Below are 22,759 nucleotides of genomic sequence, written 5' to 3'. Positions count from 1 at the left end.
GCGAGGCCAAGGCAGGAGAATTACCAGCCTGGGCGACAGAGTGAGACTCTGTCTCCAAAAAAAAAAAAAAAAGATTAAGTAAGGAGGGGGAAGGGGCAGGCCCAGCCTTATGCCCCATTTCAAGTTCTTAGTGGTCAATGACCGTTCCAGAATAGAAATAATGTGTGACAGAACCATTCCCTCTGTTCCCTGGGTCAACTCTGTGAATCTTCATGCCACAGTCACTTTCACCCACACCTGCAGTTGCAGATCTGGGGCAGGGAACCAGAATTTTCACATGGGCATGCTGCACTCACTTGGTCAGAGCAGGCACTGTGAATCACAGGCTGATTGGCAAGGGACAGCAAAGACTCCACCATTTCCAGCTCCTGCTGGTAAAAGCTCTGCACTCTGTTCTCCATGAGGAATTCTTTGGCTTTTTCACTCAGCAAACTCGTGAGACTGGGGAGATCCAGGGCGCCTGGATTGCTGCGGAGGGAAAGTTTTAAAGAGCTCTGCAGAAAACCATCACCTTTGTTCCTTTTTGGTGCCTAAAAACCAGAAATTAGCTAGAAAATGCAACACTATATTGGGGTTTGTTTTTCATATAAAGAGTAATTCATACAGTGAACATCATGTGGTTGTTTAAAATGATGAGGCAGAACTACAGGAACTAAGATATTCATGACAGATTAGGAGAAAAAAGTCAAACTGCAGAACAGCATGTAAGGTATGGTCCTATTTTTATATAAAAAAAATGGAAACCCCACAAAATCTATGGGTGAATATTCATGCTTGTGTAAGCACAGAAGAAACTAATTTAAAAAGACACACATTGGCTTATGAACATTGGTAATCTCTGGGGAATGGTGCTGAGGCAGGAGACAGGAAAATGGAGAATTTTCACTTTTTATATGAGTCTATAGTTGTGCTTTTAATATACTTTTTTGAATATATAATATATTCATGTTAAAAAACATTAAAGGATACGCAGTGAAGTCTCCTTTCTATCCCCTTCCTGTCCTATCCTCTGGTCCCCACCCCCCAGGGAGCTGCTAGTACTGGTTCTCTGTGTCTCCTCTCAGAGTTCTTTTATGCATATATTAGCAAATATGCACACATTCTCATTCCTCCTGGATTGTTTTTCTCCCCTATAAAAAAGTAAAATCATCCTTGGTTGAGAATGACCGGTGTAGGTTTTTTTAAAACAGGTTTTTGATTATGACGTGCTATGGTATCATATTTTGATTATGAGGTGACTTGGTACATTTTTCTTCAGGTTTCTTGCCTTGGGGTTCATTGAGCTTCCCGGATCTGTGAGTTTAAAGTTTTTATCAAACTTGGAAAAATGTCAGGCATTATTATTTTTTCAAAGTGTTTTTCTCTGCTCCTGCCTCTACTCCTCCTTCAGTGACTCCAATGACACACATAATTTCCTCACGACAACCCTAGGACATCTGTGCTATTATTCTCTTCACATTACAGTTGAGGAAATTGAAACATAGAGAGGATTAGAGGGCTTGCCCAGAGCCCCACAGTGCATAGGTGGATGATTTGGGATTTGAACCTAGGCTGGACCCCAGCATCTGGGCTCAGCTGCTTCGCTTTTCTGCCGTGGTCATGGCACTGCTCAGCAGTGATAAGGCACCACTTACCTTAGTGCCTCTTCTTTCTCTAGGGCTGAGCTGCGAAAAGGCAGGTCATAAACTTTCCTGTAGATAGTGGGCAGCTCAAGCATCCTTGCAATTTGAATGTTCCATACTGGGTCGTCCACTTTATCTAACAAGTGACCGGAAAAAAGATGCCACAGAAATTGCAAATTACATTGAGATCAGTTCTTTCCCAGGCCCAAACTGCTGCTAGGACAATAGTAAATGAGGTGCTGGGTGGGCCTCCTTCCTTGTGAGTGCCCAGGGATCACAGTCTAGATGCACTAAATGGCTCCCAGTCATCCTGCATGAGGGAATGAGATGTCCTAAGTGTCATGGGCTTGGCCAGGGCCAAGGAACCAGGAAAGCACATCAATGTATTGATTCGTCTGCTCCTCTGGTGGACAGCAGGGGCTGTCCTTGAGATTTCCAAATGAAAACCAGCCAGCACAGTGCAAAGGGAAGATGATGGGGAACCGTCATATTTCTGATTAGCTGTTTTCATTTAAAGTTAATGGACTTAATGGTGTTCAAGAAATTTCTGGCCAGGCACAGTGGCGTATGGCTGTAATCCCAGCACTCTGGGAGGCTGAGGTGGGCGGATCTCTTGAGCTCAGAAATTTGAGACCAGCCTGGACAACATGGTGAAACCCCATCTCTACAAAAAATTAGCTGGGTGTGGTGGTGCGTGCCTGTAGTTCCAGCTACTCAGAAGGCTGAGGTGGGAGAATCTCCTGAGCCCAGGAATTTGAGGCTGCAGTGAGCTGTGACTGTGCCACTGCATTCCAGCCTGGGCAACAGTGTGAGACCCTGTCTCAAAACAAGAAAAAAAATAAAGAAAAAATAAAGAAATTTCCATTATTTTGAAGAATATTCATATTTTGCCCTAATGGATTGACACTCTGAACTTGAAAGTGCTTTGGAAACTCTATATGTCACCCAAATAAACTTGCCAACCATATATAAAGTAAATAATTCATTTTCTCTCCCAACTTATAATTAGCTCTCTTCAAAATAAAATTAAGAAATGCTGATTTTCTAAAGAAAGCATGTTAAACAATGTAATTCACTCATTAAATAGAGTTATATCTTAACTGAACTTTTTGAAAGTTTGACTTCCAGCTGAACAAGAGGTTTACTGGACGCACATCCAGAAAAACCACCAATTTGGTAGAAATATCTTGTGCTTACAGTAAGTGGTGGCATGAATCTCTCGCTCTTCTCTGTATGTGCGGATACTGCCTCTGACTCGGATTGTGTCCCCAATCTCTATCTTTGTTCTCTGCTCAATGGTTTCTTGTAGCTTCTTAAGTTGTGAGGTTAAGCTGAGCTCTCTTGCTGCACTTGGAGCAGCTGTAGTTGTTTAGAGCCAGAGGGAAAAAGAAAAAGTTATAACACAATCACTCTACCACATCTGTGAGACAGTTTTAGGGTAAGACCAACACAATATGCTTATTTATTCTACTTCTGAGTAATTGTTCTACTGTTGGAAATCCACATAACCTTTTGGAGTCCTCCACTGAGAACAAGGTATAAACTGTAATTATTCAAGAGCGGGGTGAAGGGAACAAAGTCTAGACTGAGGTCCAGCGGGCAAGTTCCGACAGGCTCCAGGGACTTCTTTCCTGCCCTGCATCGCCAGTGCAGTCAAAGGGCTCTGCATGGCCTTGAGACGAATTCTGTACAATGAGTTCAGCTGGGCGTGGTAGCAATAGCTTTAAACAACCTTTCAAATGTCCTTGCGAGGAGACTTGTCCCACCTGAGTGCTCAACATCCCAATTTCTCACCTCTCATCTCTATTGGGAAACGAGGCTAATCTCTGTCTCTCTCTCAAACACACACACACACACACACACACTCTCTCTCACACTTTCTCCACTTTCTCTCTCTCATACCACTTAAAACTATAAACTCGAGCAACTTCATGATGAAAAAAACCCAATGTACACTCAATTCTAAATAACTTCTATCACTATTTTACTTCCAAATTGTATTAGTTAAGTAAGAAGAATCATCACGAATGTCTGGGTACTATAGATGCTATCTAAGGAGTTTACAATGTATTAGCACATTTAGTCCTCACAACCCCTCCTGCTCATTACTGGCCCCATTTTAGAGAGGAAACTGAGTCACAGAAAGGTCAAGCAACTTGCCCAAAGTAAAACAGCTAGTTAGAGACAAGGCTGGAGTTTGAACCCAGGCAGTCTCTAGCTCCAGAGCCATCCCACTTATCCTTTACTCTCTGCTGCCTGCCCCAGGAATATACTCACATTTCCCAGTTATGGCTGGTGGGTGTAAAAGACTGTGTGTTCTGTTTTCCTGTCTAGCATAATTTCAAATACACATATGTATCCAAAGAAGCTACACAGCCAAGCATTTTATGTTTATTAGAGACAGGGTCTCGCTATGTTGCCCAGGCTGGAATTGAACTCCTGGCCTCAAGCAATCCTCCCACCTCAGTCTCTTGAGTAGCTGGGATTATAGGTACAGTTTTATAATTTTTTACTTTGGTTTTTTTCACCAGCACTGTATGGGAGCAGTACAGCTTAGCCATCAGCATTCTGGCTGCTGGAATCAGAAAGACCTGACGTGAATCTCAGTTTGCCTCCTACTAGCTGTGTAACCTTGGGCAGGCTGCTTAACCTGCTTAACCTCACTGTGCCTGTTTCCTTTCTACTCTTACACTTCAGTTTCCTCAATTATGAAATGGAGATAACAGTAGTGTCTACCTCATACATACAGTTGTTGTGCATGATCTAATTGAACACTTACATTCTGCACTTAGCACAATTCCATATTTATAGGAAATACTCAATACATGTAAGCTATTTGTGATAATGAATAATTAAACTTTCTAGAAAAAGTATCTTGTTTTTTGGAGGTCTTTCTTTGGAGATTATTACTGGATAAAAAATTACAAACTGGTTTACAGTTCATTACATATTGTCAGAATGCTTGCCATAAAAAAATGATCAAACCTCTCTGTTTTTAGACAACGTTGTCAGCAATGCATGAAGGCTCACAACTCCTACACCAGCTTCAGTCATTCGGATTTTTAATACCTTAACAAATACATAATTATTCCATACATCTTATTTTGCTTTTAAATTGCAGGAGAGGCTGTGTTTTTACACAAGATGATCTACTCTCTGTATTTCTTTATAGAGAAGCCCTTCATCAAAATCAACCTAATACAATTTTGACAACTGTGGCTCTGTAATGTACAGAGGCATTAATTTTCCTTGAACACACCTACTATACCCAGGGAAATAGCAACATAGGGAGCACAGAGAACTCTGTGCATTCAGTGAGTCCAGGTAGGAACCTGGACGCAATCAGCATTACCGCTGCTCAGAGCTTACTGGGTTTCTTCAAAAAATCCCCAACTGCTACTTTTTCAAAAGGCTGTCCCATCTGCGTTCCTATCCCCAGGTCCTCTTCTACTTAGGCTGAATTTTAAAGGTATTTATAAATCTCATTGTCATTATGCAGACATTATAGGGTCATAATAAATGCTTCACATAGCACCACTGAAATGATCAGACTGATGGTTGGTCTGAGAAAAAGAGGCCCACCTTTCATTTAAAGGGTGAGCCAAACTGCCGAAAGGAGGCTCAAGCTGTGTAATTAAATGAATATAATGAGAAGACTGGAGCCTGACAGAACTTCACTTTCAGTGTCTATTCCATCATGAAAGATAAATCCCCTTTAACATTCTAATACTCAGGGCCAGGAAATCTTAATTTTGCTCATAAGCTAAGTCCAAATGGTACATTCAATGTGACATTTATGGGAGCTAATATTATATTCTTTTACTTGAACTGACTGGAACATGATTTTGACTCAGACTAAATTTTGTTTAAAAAATTAGTCTTTGCTGGCCAACTTCCAATGGAAAGCTTTTAAACTAAGGGCAATTAAATTAAAAGGAGAGAATGGGCTAGTTGGGAACAATTTAAAGACAATGAGAATGATTTTTAGGTTTTCTCCTCCTACTCTTACCTTCTCATTATATTTGCAAAGCAATCTTAAGGCTACCTACTGTGATTGTTCATTTATCTACTTATTGATATTTTAAAAATCTGACTCTCAGTATTAATAGCCATTTTGTTGATCTAAAAAATTACAAAGTATAAGAACTATATATTCCTGATGACGCTATTTCTTTAAAAAGAGTTAATTTTGAAAACTGAAACAATGGCTAAAACAGGGGTCTGCAAACTATAGCCCATGGACCAAATCCATCCACAGCCTGTTTTTTAAAATAAAGTTTTAATGGAACACAGCCATACCCATTTGCTTATGTACTAGCTATGGTTACTTTCTGTTATAATGGCAGCATCGAATAGTTGGGACACACAGACCATAGGGTGCACAAAGCAGAAAATATGGCCCTTTACAGAAAAACTTTGCTGACTCTCCATCTAGAACAAGTACGCATATTCAAACTACACCTTCTGACTGAAGATTGTGACAACAACCAAAAATCTGCAAATGATTTTAATACTGCTACAGTTTGACAAAAATAAGTTTGAATGTTTTTGTCCCCTCAAAATCTCATGTGTTAGAAATGTAACCCCCAATGCAACAGTGTTGGAAGATGGGGTCTAATGGGAGGTGTTTAGCTTATGAGAGCTCCACTCGCATGAATGAATTAAGGCCACTATAAAATGGGTTTGCAGAAGTGGTTCTCATTCTCGCGCTCTTCTGCCATGTGAGGGACAGTTCTCCTCCCCTCTGGAGGATGAAGCATTCAAGGTGCCATCTTGGAGGGGGGACCTGGACCTTACCAGACACCAAAACTTTGATCTTGGAATTTCTGGCCTCCAGAACTATGAGAAATAAATTTCTTTCTTTATAAAATTACCCAGTCTTAGGTATTCTGTAACAGCAGCACAAAACAGATTAAGAAAAACACCTCAGACATACATAAAAATCCAGATACCTGATTGTCTCATAGGTTTATTTCTTGCCTATGAGGTATCTGCCTAAAAACATGTTGTCTCCCTTAAATCTATCTACAAACCTTCCTCACCAAAGCAATGCCATTTATTTAGATGTTCCCAAATTAGGAATTAGAATTCCAAAGTTACATGAAACTGATGGCCAAATTCTAAATGTAAATACATCAGAAAATTAAGCAAATGAGCATTCCATTGATCGGTATAGTCAAAGTACAAAGTTGAGATTCTGACATGTAATGGCAAAAAAGAAGAAATGACTAAGCATTAGATATTCTTACCATACATAATGTAAGTAGGTAGATACTAGATGTTAGATATTAGAGCAGGCAGTGTTTACTGAATAACCCCACTGTGTATGGCACTATACTGTATATGTTGTAAAACACAGGAAAAACAAGGTTCCAGTTTTCATAGCTTCTCTAGAACCAAAAACCATCACCAATATTGCAAGATATTCTTTCATATTATGAACTTAACTTTAAAAAGTATCTAAAAATTGGGCCGGGTGTGGTGGCTTAAGCCTGTAATCCTAACACTTTGGGAGGCTGAGGCAGGAGGATCACTTGTGTCCAGGAGTTTGAGACCAGCCCTGGAAACACAGTGAGAACCTGTGTGAGGATGTGGAGAAATAGGAACACTTTTACACTGTTGGTGGGACTGTAAACTAGTTCAACCATTGTGGAAGTCAGTGTGGCGATTCCTCAGGGATCTACAACTAGAAATACCATTTGACCCAGCCATCCCATTACTGGGTATATACCCAAAGGACTATAAATCATGCTGCTATAAAGACACATGCACACGTATGTTTATTGCAGCACTATTCACAATAGCAAAGAATTGGAACCCACCCAAATGTCCAACAACGATAGACTGGATTAAGAAAATGTGGCACATATACACGATGGAATACTATGCAGCCATAAAAAATGATGAGTTCATATCCTTTGTAGGGACATGGATGAAACTGGAAAACATCATTCTTAGTAAACTATCGCAAGGACAAAAAACCAAACACCGCATGTTCTCACTCATAGGTGGGAATTGAACAATGAGAACTCATGGACACAGGAAGGGGAACATCACACTCCGGGGACTGTTGTGGGGTGGGGGGAGGGGGAGGGAGAGCATTAGGAGATATACCTAATGCTAAATGACGAGTTAATGGGTGCAGCAAAACAACATGGCACATGGATACATATGTAACAAACCTGCACATTGTGCACATGTACCCTAAAACCTAAAGTATAATAATAAAAAAAAAGACAAAAAAAAGTATCTAAAAATTATTAAAATATATTCAAGCAACTCCAAATGTTGTTTCAGTTATAGTCAATGTGTTCACTATACAATTTTAAAGTTCTTTTAATTTATATTACTTAATGGATAATTTCCAAAGGAATCCTATCTTACCTTCTCAATCTTAGAATTCCTGGTATTATTTGTTTGAACACAGAGACTTTAGAAAATCTGGACCATGGCAGCACAGAAGTTAGTGGCAACCATGTGAGAGAAACAGTCTTCAAAATGTTCTTTGGTCAAGTGATATGGCTGGGACGAGGGGATTCAGACCTGACTAGCAATTAGGCGAAGACACCTTGACTTATGTAATAATGGGCATGGTAAAAATGAACTGCTGAAACTCCCTGTAACCTATTCACATTCCTGTAGGCTCAGGAAGCAGTGAGCACCAAAGAGATGGGAGAAAGAAAAGCAACTGGCTCTCCTATGGCATCAGTTTTCAGAGCAGCCAAAGCTCTGGGTATTGTGCTTCAGGTAGATCAATGTAACTCACCAGCAGATAAATGTGAAAATTTAGCCCTATAGCTATTTTGATGAACTACATTGAGTAAAATCCATTAGTTAGGTGAAAAGTACAGGAATGTGGCAAATAAAATTACCTGATACAGACTCAGTATTCAACTTTTTCCAGCAGATGCAGTTTATAACTCCAGTGCTGTCATCCACTGCAAGAGAAAAGTAAAAGGGTAGAAGAGGGATTTGGGCAAGGCTGGTGAATTAGCACGCTGTCATTGCATTCAGCATACTGAAAGATGACCTCTTTCAATAGCCTGGAGAAGCAAATCCCTTATCAAACTCTCCTTCCACCTTTGAAACAACCTCTCACTGTATATGAGTATAAACTGCTTGTCTGCACAAGTCAATGTAATACACAAGCCCAATGGGATATGGTCAGCATTTCACTTATCCTACCTCAAGGTACTAATGATTAGTACCCTCAAGGGTACCCTCATGATGCTTGTCTACACCTCTCTACTAAAAATGGTGGCCTTGGGAAGTTAAGTGCAAAAACTGAATGACCGCTCACATACAAAATCAGCCTTTCTCTCCCACCCTGAAACGAGAGCATCGTGTGGTCTGTGGTTAGAGGCACAGGCACTTAGGGCGCAGCCTTCTGTCACAGTCTCTTTGCTAGCGTGCTGACTTCCCAAGACAAAACGTTCCAAGTCATTTGGCCTGGGTTTCTCTTTGTGAAAGATCTTTTGCCCAGTCCTCACCACTGCAGGGGCTACAAGAAAAGCCAAGCACATCACAGAAGGGCACCGTTTTATTTTCATTATAGAAAATAATTATACCCTGGCCACAAAAACAGTACTAGTCTGGCTTATGTTATTCCTGGCTTATCTCATTTTTGCAAAAAATCAAACAATTCCCATTGCAGTTATATTTACAACTATAGAGGAATTTGGAGATGTTTGCTAGGGAATAACAGGCATTTTCTCTTTGCCTAATTTCTGACAAACTCAGAACAGAGGTTGCCAAGCATGGGGTCAGTGGGTCTCATAATTAAAAAAATAATAATCAACTAGACTGTTGTAAAAGCACACATAATCCTGAAGAAATCTAAGGCAAAATTTTTTACTGCTGGCCTAAATCTATGCTGAAGAAAAAGCCAAAAAGAGTACTTTCTATACTAAAATAAATCCTAGATGGGTTTCATTTTATTAAATATAAAAGAGGTAAACTTAAAATGAGAAGAAGATATGGGTGAATACCTTTAACCCTGGGCTTAAAGTGGGTGGGGTGAGACTTCTTTAAGCAGAATCTTAAAATCAGAACTCATTAAAGAAAGTCTGATAAGTCTAACCACCTAAAAACTAATACTGGATAGCAATATTCCAAATGATAGGGTTAATGATTTAATATATAAAGAGCTCATAGGCTGGACATGGTGGCTCATGCCTATAATCCCAGCACTTTGGGAAGCCAAGGCAGGAGGATCACTTGAGCCTAGGAGTTTGAGACCAGCCTGGGGAACACAGGGAGACCCCGTCTCTACCAAAAAAAAAATTTTAAATTAGCCAGGCTTGGTGATATGTGCCTGTAGTCCCAGCTACTTGGGAGGCTGAGGTGGGAGAATTGATTGAGCCCAGGAGTTCAAGGCTGCAGTGAGCCATGATCATGCCACTGCACTCCAGCCTGGGCAACAGAATGAAACCCTATTTCAAAAAATAAAAAATAAAGAGCTCATATAAATTAATAAGAAAAAGATCAACATCACAAGAGAAAAAGTGGCAAAGAATATGTGATTCATGGAAGATCTAAAAATGGCCAATAAAAATACATCAGTATGCTAAGTTCACTAGTTACCATTAAGAAAAGCAAGTATACATAATTTATCAACAGTGAAACTGACAAATATTAAAAATACTGATACCCTCATATGTTGATAGTGGGAGTATAAATTAGTAACACATTTCTAAAATTTAAATCTTAATGAGCAAGTTTGGAAGCATGCATCGGATTGTGAAATGTAAGCCAGGTGTGGTGGCACATGCCTGCTACTTGGGGGGCTGAGGCAGGATTGCTTGAGTCCAAGAGTTTGGGGCTACAGTGTGCTATGATTGTGCCTGTGATAGCCACTGCACTCCAGCCTGGGCCACACAGTGAGACCCTGCCTCTTAAAAAAAGTTGTTTTTAAATGTATATACCCTTTGACTTAACAATTACTTCCAGATAAAACAAAAACAAGTATACAGATATATACATCTTATGTAAGGCTGTTCACTGTAGTATTCTTTATAATACTGACACTTGGGAATACCTAAATGTTTATAAATATGGAATTGGTTAAAAAAAATTACAATGACGTAGTATATGGGAATAAAAAGATATACATGGCTCATTGTAAAACAGAAATATATAATCCAATTTATGTGCAACATTAAACTGTATTTTGACAGAAATGATTTAAACAGTAGTTTCTCTTGGAGTGTGGGGAAGGAACCCCACATTCAATGTATACGTTGACTGTAAGCCTAATTTCAGAAACACTGAGAAAGAAATATGCATAATAGTACTAAGGAAATAGGCATTTCTATATTTCTTTGATACTGGGAACATGTTTAGAATGAGGAAGGATGTTCACCCAAACACTGACATTGTTTTGCCTAATTTATAGTGTTTCATATGATTTTTATATACTTCATTAAAATTATCTCTAGTCTGAAATTTTATTTTATAATGAGTAAGTACCATTTTAAGAATCCAAAAAACGAATAAGGACATTTTGCGTTAAAAAAAATGCATGACACTTCCAGGCACACCACTTCTCTGCAGTTGAAAAGCTTGATTTATAGTATAATAGAAAGTTAAAAAAAAAATTAGCAGGCCAGGAGCAGTGGTTCATGCCTGTAATCCCAGCACTTTGGGAAGCCGAGGTGGGCAGATCACTTGAGGCCAGGAGTTCGAGACCAGCCTGGCCAACATGGTGAAACCACGTCTCTACTAAAAACACAAAAATTAGCTGGGTGTGGTGGTAAGCACCTGTAGTCCCAGCTACTCGGAAGGCTGAGGCAGGAGAATCACTTGAACCCGGGAGGCGGGGGTTGCAGTGAGCCAAGATCACACCACTGCACTCCAGTGTGGGCCACAGAGCGAGACTCCATCTCAAAAAAAAAAAAAAAAAATTAGCACATGAACATTTGTCCTAGAGAATGCGAGGTCATTCTGGTCTTGACTGTAGCCTTCCAATATTCTAGCTCTAAGCTCGAGTTGCTACCAAGTGTTCTGTGCACTCTGGGCACTGTCACCAACCCCCGGACTTCCCAGGTTTGTGACCTCTCCCAGCAGACCCTGTGCCTTGGTGCCCAGAGGTCTGGCTGCTGGAATGCCCCTGAATGGAGGCACCCTTGCAGTGCTGCACAATGTCCTCCACAGCTACGCAGCACCGCCTGGGCCGCTGGCCTTTTGTTTCAGCTGCGGGATGAGTCAGTGTGAGCAGGAAGCACCCCCAGCACAGGCCTGCGGTGAGTCAGGGGAAGCAGAACCCAGAACAGCAGGGAGCGGCCACCTGGCAGGTGGCCCAAAAGCCATGTTGTGCCTGAGGACAGCCAGGAGAGGGGCAGCTCTCCACAAGAATTAACGTTGCAAAAGCCTCTCTACTCTCAATAATTTCAGCAGTCAGATGCTTTTTATTTTCCCAAAGCCCACAGATGTGTCATGCTCCTCAGACACTCACTCAGAGGGAAATGCTTACTGGAGAAGAGGCAATCATAGTGCCTTAATCTTTTTATAATGGGAAAAGAGGTTAAGTGAAGCTTCTTTACACACAGGCTTAATATCTAGCCTGGTTCTAGGGCCAGGATTTTAAAGTCCTCAAACAGCCTCATTTATTTGATCTAAAAAACAGAAAACTAAAAATCAAATGCAGTTAATTTTTTTTTTTTTTTTTGGTGGGTAGGGGATGGAAGAAAGGAGGAGGAGAGAAAAATCAAACTGAGTTATATGGAGACCACAGAACACACTGGAGTCAGTAAACAGAATGGACCCACAAATCTCCATCAGTGGAATCTTGAGCAAGTTACTAAGCCTTAGTTTTCTCATCTACAAAATGGAAATAGTACCTGTACTTTCTATTTCAAAAGACTAGGGGGAGAATAATGTGAAATTATGCATCTAAAAGTGCTTTGTAAACTGAAAGACGCTATTATTTCGCTGTTGGCACTTGGAGAGGAAGCACTCTACTATACCACAGTGTACTGCCCATAGCTGGATACACCGTAGGAACTTAGTAAATATTTGTTGAGTTGTCTGGAGAAAAACAGGACCAATATCTTTGGTAAAATAAAGCAGAGAAGAGATTCAGTATGGGAATGTCTGACAGGATGATCCTTTATAGAATTAAAAAAAAATATATATATATATATATATATATATGCTGAGAAAAAGCAGAAAAAATAAGAGTTTTTATTTTTCACATGTTATTTTATTAAAAGTACAAGATAATACTCTTCAGGAAAATGAATACATGTAAAGAAATGCAATAATATTGTATCTACAAATTATCAATCATGCAGGGACTGCCAACGAAATGCTCTTGGTCACAAAGTTCAATTGCCTTCTATCTTTCCTCAAGAAGAGTAAGAATACAAATCCAAGGCATAGCACAAAAAGTGACAATGTCAATTTCAGCAAAGGTTTGGAATTTAAAGTTAAGTTTCCCACAAAATATCTAGCTTGGGCTCTTGACTATAGAGAAGCTTGGAGTTGTACAAGGCAATGTATTAAACGCTTAAAAATCAACTCAATGAAAAAAGAAAGACCTATTACACTAAAATAACATTCGAGCAATTCTCTGGTGTCCAAAATATAGAAACCCTTTATTAAGCTTCCAACATAAGGGAAAATAAACTTTCTGATAATGGGTATTTACCCCTTTGAGTATCAAAAGGCTTTTTGTTAACTGTTCTGGAAATAGAGATTTTAAAATTATTTTTCACACCTTCCTGTGTTGTTAAAGAATCTATTTTAACATTAATCTGGTCTTTGCTTTTTAAAGTCATCCACATAACCATATGTTATCACTTTGCTATTTACAGATATACCCTTTGGCATCAGGTGCCTTCCTGCCCTGTCCATCAATGCTCTTAGGGGGCTGTATTTTAATTCTTCCACTTCTTAGCACCTCAGCAGCTGTCACTTCACTGAATTCATCAGTATCATTCCTACCCATTGCCTCATTTTATTCTTAGCCTGTGTCTGGGGCTATAAGGGGCACCCCATAGAGAAAGTACATGCCCTTAGTGAGGGTCCCCAGCTACTCTAAACGGCTGGGGTTGCTGAAATCCAACTTTCAGCCCAGAAGCGTCAGCCTTCTACATCAACTTCATTTCAGACACAATTGTTCTTACCTCCATAACTGTAGAAAGCATCTCTTTCTCTCACTCCAATGACAGTTCCCAAGACATCTACCTGTTTTATTGGATGTCCATTGTATAAAAATATACCTAAAATTTAAAAAAAGCAAAGTTGACATAATGTATGATTACATTTTCTGCTTCATTAAATGTTGACTTGTAGAGGGGAAGGGAGTGTAAAAAAATCAATGCCATGCTGTTTGCTGAAATTCAAGACTTAAGAATCAGTCCTTGATAAATGACAATGCCCCAAGAAATTCCAATGTCAGTAGAAAGCTTGGCATTAAAGCTTGTGCTAGTGCAGACGGGAGAAAACCAACGCTGTCCAACTAGATTTGGTTAATGCACCTCCGTGCAGAATGCTCACAAGGGGCCTGAAAACAGTGATTATACTGGGGGACCAAACACAGGACTATATTTGAAGCAAGTAGAAGGAAAGAGAGAGGAAACCATGAGAAAGTCTTCCTTGGCTTTTTTTTTTTTTTTTTTTTTTTCAAACAAGTGCTTTTCTGAGAAACCAGTCATGATTTCTTTGAACTGGCAATAGTATTTTTTTTAAAAAGACAGTAAGTAGGTTACAAAACGTTGCCTTTTGGGGCCAGGTTACAACCCCAAAACTTCTCTTTTTAAAACTCTGTTTTCAAAACCTAGGCTACAGATGGAGGCAGGCAACTTCCTGCCAGAGGAGAAAGCTGAGAGGGGGAACCTAACCACTGATACCCAGAGGCTTTTTTCTGACTTGGGGCCAGGACACAGAGGGGCTGCTCAGAGCAGGGAGTCCCTGATGGTCCCAGGGCTGTCCTGGCTCCTGCAAGGCCTCCCTTCTGCCTGTCCCCCAATAACCTAACCCGAGCTCCCCACTTCACCTTAAGCTACACGCACTGTGTTCCTGTCATCTGCAACTTAAGAGTTCTGTCCAATCTCTTTTCCAGCCTCTTCCCCCGCCCCCATGATGGCTAAATTCTTTACTTTCAGAAACAGGTTATAAACTTTTATATGGTGATTTCCTTTTTCTTTTTTTTTAAATTAGACATGGGCATCTCACTTTGTTGCCCAGGCTGGTCTTGAACTCCCGGCCTCCAGCGATCCTCCCGCCTTGGTGTCTCAAAGTGCTGGGAGCCACCACACCCAGTCAAGTCCTTTTTAAAATAAATATACGAATTCTAAATTAAGAAACAATGATCACCTCAGGCATTTGGCCATTCTTCCCCTCACATCAAGCGTAGTCACAGCCTCTATTCTCTCCATTCATGGGGGGGACCTGTGGCCTGAATCCCAATGCCCCATAGAACCCCCAGACTGGCCTCTGCTGATGGTTCTGTTTCCCTTGTAGACAAAGGGACTGAGGAAGAGTCCAAAGAATGAACAAGGAGCTTCTAAGCCTCAGTTACAGAGAGACACCAGGGGAGTGAGATGTGGTTTTAAGAAATAAGAGGTGGCAAATTTAGCCAAAAGCAAGACCCTCTCTCTCCACAGAGGTACGCTTCTAAAGATAACCTGGTGGTTGGAGACTGTCCTCAGGACAACCTTGCAGGCATGAGCTGAAGATGGCAGGAACAAGGAGGGAAGGAGCCTGGGTCACTGTGTCACCCCCAAAAGAGTCACCTCCATCCAGGAAAACTTGGATTGAATGGAGACAAAGTGTTTCCAGTCTCAACTCCTGGTCTCAAGCAGAAGCCCAACTAATTTTTAAAAATTTTTATAGAGATGGGGTCTCTCTCTGTCGCCCATGCTGGCCTCAAACTCTCGGCCTCCCAAAGCACTAGAATTATAGGTGTGAGCCACTGCACTCAGGCCATAAAATTTTAAGATGTAGCCAGTTCCAACTGGCTTCTCCCAAGTTCTCACAATTGAAACCTAGTCTTTTCCATAAGACCATTGATGAGATCTTCAGTCCCCTGCCCCTGCCTGCCTGCACTGACCAAATGCAAAAGGACAGGGAGCCTGCAGAGAAGGGAGATCCCTGTGTCCTGTGTAGTCAAGGGCAGGCTTCCTTACGGCAGAAGCAAACTTTAAACCAGGAAAATGAGCCTCACCCAGGGATGCCCTCTACTGCCGTACACCCCACCACTCAGCCTTGGAGTGCCTGTGTGCAGAGCAGGGCTGAGGCATGGTGCTGCTTCGGTGGTCTAGGTTTGCTGCAGGGCCAGGTGGCCTGAGCTCCAGGCTGATCTCTGGCTGCATTCAGCCCTTTCTGCCTCCCCAAATGCTCTATATCACTATTTGCACACTGAGCAGAGTAAAGTTAGAGATAACTGTTTTATAGAACAGGGCTGGCCTCCTCCTCCCCCGGCCTACGTGATGGTCTATCCTGGCTACCAGGTACTTGTTTGTATTAGAGACAGACACTCCACAGGGTCTGTTGTGGCCCACAGCACATAGGCAATCAGAGGCAGAAAGCAGAGCTGTTTGGACCCACAGAGGGCCGGCTGTCCGCCACTGAAATGTCTTTCTAGTGGTTGAGAAGCAGCAGGATGATCTGCTGGTGATGTCTGAAAGTCCCAGGATTCTTTGGGTCTCCAAGGAGATCCTAGCATATACCACTGTCGTGGTTTTAATAAAGAGCAAAAACACTTTCAGATGGGGAAAAGAGTGGAACAAAAGGTATTCTTCCTGGGTTGAAGTCTGGGGGAAAGGCATTGAGAAGACTGGGCTAATGGCACAAGCCAATGAAGTCCTCAAGTCACCTGTGATGGAGGCCAGTCATCCAATGGTACCAACTTTGTATGCGGCAACACTTAATAAAAATCTGAACAGGTCTTCACTTGTGGACACAGTAGACTTTCTTGAAAAAGGACAGAAAAGTGAGCCCTGTGAATTTTCATCTCACGGATTGACAACAATGACTTGCCTTTAAGGACAGACATGGTCACTCAAGATGAAGATGCAACAAAATCCTTCCAGTTCCAAGTGGCTGATGAAAAAAAAAAATCTTAAAAGCATCACAGAACAATGGAGAAAGAGATCAGAAGAATATAACAGATAGTTTGAATTTTAAAACTCAGAGAAAAGCAACTGAGGAGGAAATACACTGCTTAGAAAGAAGAAACTTCTCCAAGTATATAGAAACGTGAACTACACGTATCAGATGCACAGCATCTACAAGAAGATGGCTGAAGACATGGAAAAAAGAATTAGAGAGCCATTTTCTTCTATCAAAGCGATCTTCTATAAGAAGAGAGCTCAAGAAAGTTGGATGGCTGCTCTGTCAACTGAGAGAAAGCTTAATGAACTAAGAAAAGAAAATGGTAACAAATACTAGATAACAGAGCTCATGTTCCAGCCTTTCCCAAGGCCCTTGTGTTCCTGCTGTTCCACATGTAGCCCACAGAGGCCTAAAAGCATCAGAGGACCCCCTGGATCATCAGGCCCCCAAGAAGGAGGAGAGTCAAGCTATAAGGGTTCAGGGATCTAGGGTCACAGGCAGGTTGACTTGGATTTCAAGCAGCCGACCCTGAACATCCACAACCACAGCAAGACATTTGACTGTTTTCTCTTTTTAAAAGTACTTTTGATTGCTCTCTTTTTAGTTTAACTGCTGTTATTTAATCGATGCTATGTTATTTACGTTTGACAGCATTAAAACACCTAAGATAATCTTTTTCAACCAGATTTAATATAATTCTTACGAATATATTATTTCCACTTCATTGTACCCACTAGAATAATAGGATAAGTATTATATGCTGATTTAAATAAAAGAGTCACTATTATTTAACCCATCATTAAAGTTTGACATGGATAGAGATATTTAAAACAATAAATACGACTTCTGTATGTTATGCGCTATTATTAAAAATACATATATATATATATATTTTTTTTTTTTTGAGACAGGGTCTTGCTCTATTGCCCAGACTGGAAGGCAGTGGTACAATCACAGCTTACTGCAGCCTTGACCTTCCAGGCTAAAGTGATTCTCCCACCTCAGCCTCCTGACTAACTGGGACCATAGGTACTGCTTTTTAAAACTCAGACACGGGGTCTCACTTTGTTGCCTAGGCTGGTCTTGAACTTCGGGCTCAAGTGATCCTCCCGCCTTGGCCTCCCAAAGTACTGGGATTACAGGCATGAGCCACTGTACCTGGGATACTTTTTTTTTAATGCAAAAAAAAAAAAAAAACAAAAACAAAACAAAACAAAAAGAACCCACACAAATCTAAATACCACCACAATCAAATTTCACAGTATTTTTCTTAGTTCAACTCTAAATTCAAATTTTGAGGAGCTGACATTTTGCAATCATTTTGCAATGCAATTCTGATGCTAACTACTCAAAGTTAGGTTAAATTTCACAGGTGAATGGCACAGTCCCCCACAATACTGCCCTCATTTGAGTCATGAGTCCCAAGTTTTGTGACAGTCCTCAGGCCACCTGCACTTCTGACCAACTGGTTATAAATTTGGGGGTCCCAACACTCCCTCAGGTTTGATAATTTGCTAGAATGACTCACAGGACTCAGGAAGGTGCTATACTTATGATTATAGTTTTATCCATGAAGGATCCAAATCAGGGCCAGCCAAATGAAGAGATGCTAGGGCAGGGTCTGGGAGGGCACAAACACAAAGCTTCTGTGTCCTTGACACATCGCCCCCTGACACACCAACACATGATTATCAACTAGGGAAGCTCATCTGACCCTCAGTTCCACAGTTTTTACTGAGGTCTCATGAGGTAGGCACAATTAACTGAATTATTGGCCACATAACTGAACTCAATTTCTAGCCCCACTCCCTTCCCAAAGGGTCAGACTGATATGATCTGGCTCAAAACCCCCAACTCTCTAATCAGTTGGTCTTTTAGGCATAGACAGCCCCACTCCAAACTATCTAGGGATCCAGCATGAACCACCTGATTTGCATAAATTCAAGTGTGGTTCCAGAGGGCACCATGAATAATGATGATGCTCCTATCACTCAGGAAACTATAATAATTTAGATGTTACCCCGCAGGAACCAAGGGCAAATGTCACCGAAATTCTTTATCACACAACACATTCATTTCATATTTTATCATTTTTGGGGTTTGTCTTTGTTATTTTGTTTAAGATATTCTTTGCTGTTTAAACAATCCTAAATTTTACGTAGTCAAAAGTTTTGTCTTTATAGTAAATGAAACCAAACACAACAACAAAACAAAAACCTAGGAGTGGAATTCCCCACCCCTCAGAACACTATGGTATAGTCTAAAGCAGTGGTCCCCAACCTTTTTGACACCGGTTTTGTAGAAGACAATTTTTCTGGGGATGGGGGTTGGGGCAGTAGTTTGGGGATGAAACTGTTCCATCTCAGATCATGAGGCATTAGATTATCCTAAGGAGCGTGCAACTATATCCCTCACACGTGCAGTTTGCGCTCCTAAAAGGAATGTAATGCTGCTGCTGATGTGACAGGATGTGGGGCTCAGGCCGTAATGCTCACTGGCCAACCACTCACTTCCTGCTGTGCGGCCCAGTTCCTAACTGGCCATGTACCAGTAGTGGTCTGTGGTCCCAGGGCTTGGGGGCCCCAGGTCTAAATGTATCCAATCTGTCAGCTGATGTCTGCTTTAACCATAAGGTATCATTTTTAAAACACCTTGGAAACATTCTCACCAGTGATAAATCAAAGATCACTGATCCTGTTTTTGTTGGTTTGTTTTTATTATTTATTTATTTATTCATTTTTTTTTTGAGACGGAGTCTCGCTCTGTCTCGAAGGCTGGAATGCAGTGGCGCGATCTCGGCTCACTGCAAGCTCCGCCTCCCAGGTTCACGCCATTCTCCTGCCTCAGCCTCCGGAGTAGCTGGGACTACAGGCGCCCGCCACCGCGCCCGGCTAATTTTTTTTTTGTATTTTTAGTAGAGACGGGGTTTCACCGTGGTCTCGATTTCCTGACCTCGTGATCTACCCGCCTCGGCCTCCCAAAGTGCTGGGATTACAGGCGTGAGCCACCGCGCCCGGCCTGTTGGTTTGTTTTTAATACATCATAAAGTCTTTTGCCTACAGGTAGAGTTAAGCCCCTGTCATGTCCTTGGTACCTGTTTTCTCACCTGCAGAAGATCATTAAGCAAGGCTAGAATTTGGTGTGAATTAATTTCTTCCTGAAGAGATGGGCTATGAAAAAAACCAGACTGGAAAATGGAAAACTGTGGAGGAGGTTGGCTGCCTCCCAAGGGAAAAAACAGACCATTTCCAACAATAATTAGGAAATAAAGGTGTGGCGAAAAATCTGTACAAAAGGCATTAGCATAAGGTCATCCAAATATATTTGTACATTTAACTGGAAACAAACAAAACCTTATCTCATTAAAACTGTGGATGCTTAAGATTCTTGACTACTTCTAACTCATAGTTTGTTATTCAGAAGGACCTTGACTGGAAAGCTTCACTTAAAATAGCAAAGGAAGTTTAACCAAACTTCTCAAATAGCACAGTAAACACGTGGCTATTTGTGAATTATTACACAGCTACGTGAATTATTTAAATCCACCCCAAACTATACTTGTTATATTTTTAGGTAAGATAAGCCTATCTCTAGTAGCCACTATCTAATACAAAAAAAAAAAAAAGAAAATTTAAACTTTACATGTATAATGCCTTGTTGCTTCAACTGCTATTTCTATTTGAGGGCCCACTATATGCCAGGCACTGTTCTAAGCCCTGGGATTACACAGGTGAACAAGACAGATGATGTCCTTCCTCTCAGGGAGTTTATAATATTTTGATTCTGCTTAATTCAAAAGAAAACAAACCCCCATTACATATCAGGAATCAAAAGATTCCACTACACAGGGTTAAGCTCCATGTTTACAAAGAAACCCAAACTTTGCAGAAGGTGAGTCACATGCCCAGACCAGGTAAGTGGCACATTTAGGAAAGGAGCCAGGCCTAGGAATACCTGGCCCAGCGATCTCTCCAACAGAATCAGGGCCAAAGAAAAACAAATGAGCATTTTCAAGTACGAAAGACCCTGAATGGAGGTAAAAACCTCACTATAAAGGCTACTCCCCCAAACACCTACTAAAAAAAAAAAAAAAAAAAAAGATTTAGACTGTATTTTTTTTACCTTGCAGATAAATGAACTCATGCGAAGGTCCAGGCTAGGTCCCTTTCAAAGCCTGCAGCAGGGAAGGCTCTCCTAAAAGCCTCTAATCCCAGCTTTCTGAGACTTTGACAAAGGGTGGCAGATGCAGCCCAGGGCATCCCAGGGTGGCTAGCCACATACCTGGCACCTGGCGGGACTCCTTCATGTCCAGGATATCCCTGATGTAGAGTTTTGCAAAGGCTAGAAACACAGGATCCAAACCCCACAAGAGGGAAGGGGTCTCCTCTTCACACCGGCTGGGTCCAGGCTGCATCAAGAGGCAGGGCTGTGGCTTCCAGCTAACTCTGAAAGGTTCTGCATCACTGAGTCAAGCATCTAGATGGGACACAGAAATGAGGATGCAATGCGTTTAACGTGGGTCAAAGTGGCACGGCCCTGACGCTGCTCCCAGGTGGGCGTCCAGGACTCCAGGAGCGGTGAATGCAGGGATCCAGGGCCCTGTCAAACTCCATGCCACGGGGCGTGTTAAGAGGCGTTCCTCACGTCAGGACGCCTGCGTTCCTTACGGCTCTCCCGCTGTTCTCCTTCCCACAAAGCACCAACTTCGGAACGGCTAAACATCAACTTTCACTCTGGGAAGATACGTCCTTACAGGCGTACCAGAAACCGCTTGGGGTCCCTGGAGGAACGGGCGCCCTCGCAGCCCTGCATGTGTTGGGGCATAGTGGATGGGTCTGACTGTCGCTCTGCCCTAAACTTTCCGCTTTTGGGGATGAGCCAAGAAAAAGAGGAAAAAAGATACCAAAAAATGGACCCACTTGTAGCCCCTCCCGCCGCCTGCAGCTCCAGGAGTCCTGAGACCCTGCCCTTCCGGCGCTCGGAGCCGCTGGCGGCGACCGCCCCGCCCGGCGCAGGAGCAGTTGGCTGAGGTCACCTCGTGAGTTCCGGCCTGAGCCCGCCCCCTGCCCCGCCGGGGACCAACCCCGGTCTCCGCGCCAGCGCATTTCCTTTCTGCTGCGGCGCCTCGCCACCGCTCCGCCCCATCTCCTCCGAAGTCCCGCCTCATCCCACCCAGGCCCCACCCATCCCGCCGCGGCCACGCCCCATCCCATCAGAAGCCACGCCTCATCCCTCCGTGGCCCAACCATCCGCTCGGCCCCATCCAGCCGAAGCCCCGCCCGTTCCTTGCCCCGCCGCAGCGCAGCGTACTTTTGGTTCAGGCAGCGCTGCAGCCCCGCCTTCGTGCTAGCCCCCACCGCTGAGGCCTAGGAGCCGACCTTGAAATTCCTGCAGGTCTAACGCCGCTCTTCTAGTCACCTTTCACCCCTCCTCCTGCTGGTGGCGGGACCCTAAACCTGGGCCTCCTAGAGGTTGGGTTAGGATCAGACTATTTTTCTTTTTGATTCCTGATATGTAAAACAGACAAAAAGTAAGCAGTGCCACGAGTGCATTGTGGTATATTTTAAATGTTCATTTACAGTTGGTAAGTGACCTGACACACACACTTAGGACTCTAGTTTCACTTGGAGATGTCAATATCTAAATTTGAGCCCTCGAGTGAATGTGAGGTCTTGACTCTGCCAGAGACTAGCCGTGCAAAATCATGACAATACATTTTGTCTCCTTTACCCTTGTTCGGTCTACAGTCTGGAAGGTTGTGCACTTAAGAACTTTGAAAAGCTGGCATTTTGGTAAATCATGGCCACCTTGATGGTGCTTAGTCTCCAGAATTTCTATTTTAAAGTGAGGAAAGATAGCCACATTCCACTCACATAAAGAGCTACGTTACCCGAGACGTCAGGAATTCTTCTTAATTTACAGAGACTCTGGAAAATGGCAGGGGAGTACAGATCACCCTGGCAGACCATTCCTGGGGGAGGCAGGTGGTGGCCAAAGAGATAATTGCTAAACTATTTATCAGAGAAGGAACTTGGAGCCGCTGGAATGGAAAATGTGTGTGTCATTAGACCCATGGCATT

At 42.2% G+C, this 22,759-nt stretch overlaps 1 protein-coding gene across 6 annotated transcripts in view; it reads right to left on the bottom strand.

Annotated features, from left to right (window-relative positions):
- The window catches only part of STN1 (STN1 subunit of CST complex), a 64,669-nt gene extending 42,964 nt beyond the window's left edge, over positions 1-21,705 (bottom strand). For all 6 annotated transcript variants that reach the window (XR_009212711.1, XR_009212712.1, XR_004252399.2 and 3 more), the window contains exons 1-7: positions 21,599-21,705; positions 20,961-21,155; positions 13,748-13,843; positions 8,495-8,560; positions 2,820-2,981; positions 1,635-1,758; positions 297-468 (exon numbers count right to left, since the gene is read on the bottom strand). Coding sequence is in view for 3 of the 6 variants with exons in the window: in XM_032178482.2 (XP_032034373.1) it covers positions 297-468; positions 1,635-1,758; positions 2,820-2,981; positions 8,495-8,560; positions 13,748-13,843; positions 20,961-21,093 (753 nt within the window). In the remaining 3 variants the exon portion in view is untranslated. The remainder of the gene's footprint in view (positions 1-296; positions 469-1,634; positions 1,759-2,819; positions 2,982-8,494; positions 8,561-13,747; positions 13,844-20,960; positions 21,156-21,598) is intronic.
- Between the last annotated feature and the right edge of the window lie 1,054 nt (positions 21,706-22,759).

This window comes from Hylobates moloch, unplaced genomic scaffold, assembly GCF_009828535.3.
Source record: "Hylobates moloch isolate HMO894 unplaced genomic scaffold, HMol_V3 SCAFFOLD_3, whole genome shotgun sequence".
Lineage (NCBI taxonomy): Eukaryota > Metazoa > Chordata > Mammalia > Primates > Hylobatidae > Hylobates > Hylobates moloch.
Note: the sequence above shows the minus strand (reverse complement) of the source record. Positions and strands in the feature narration are given on the sequence as shown.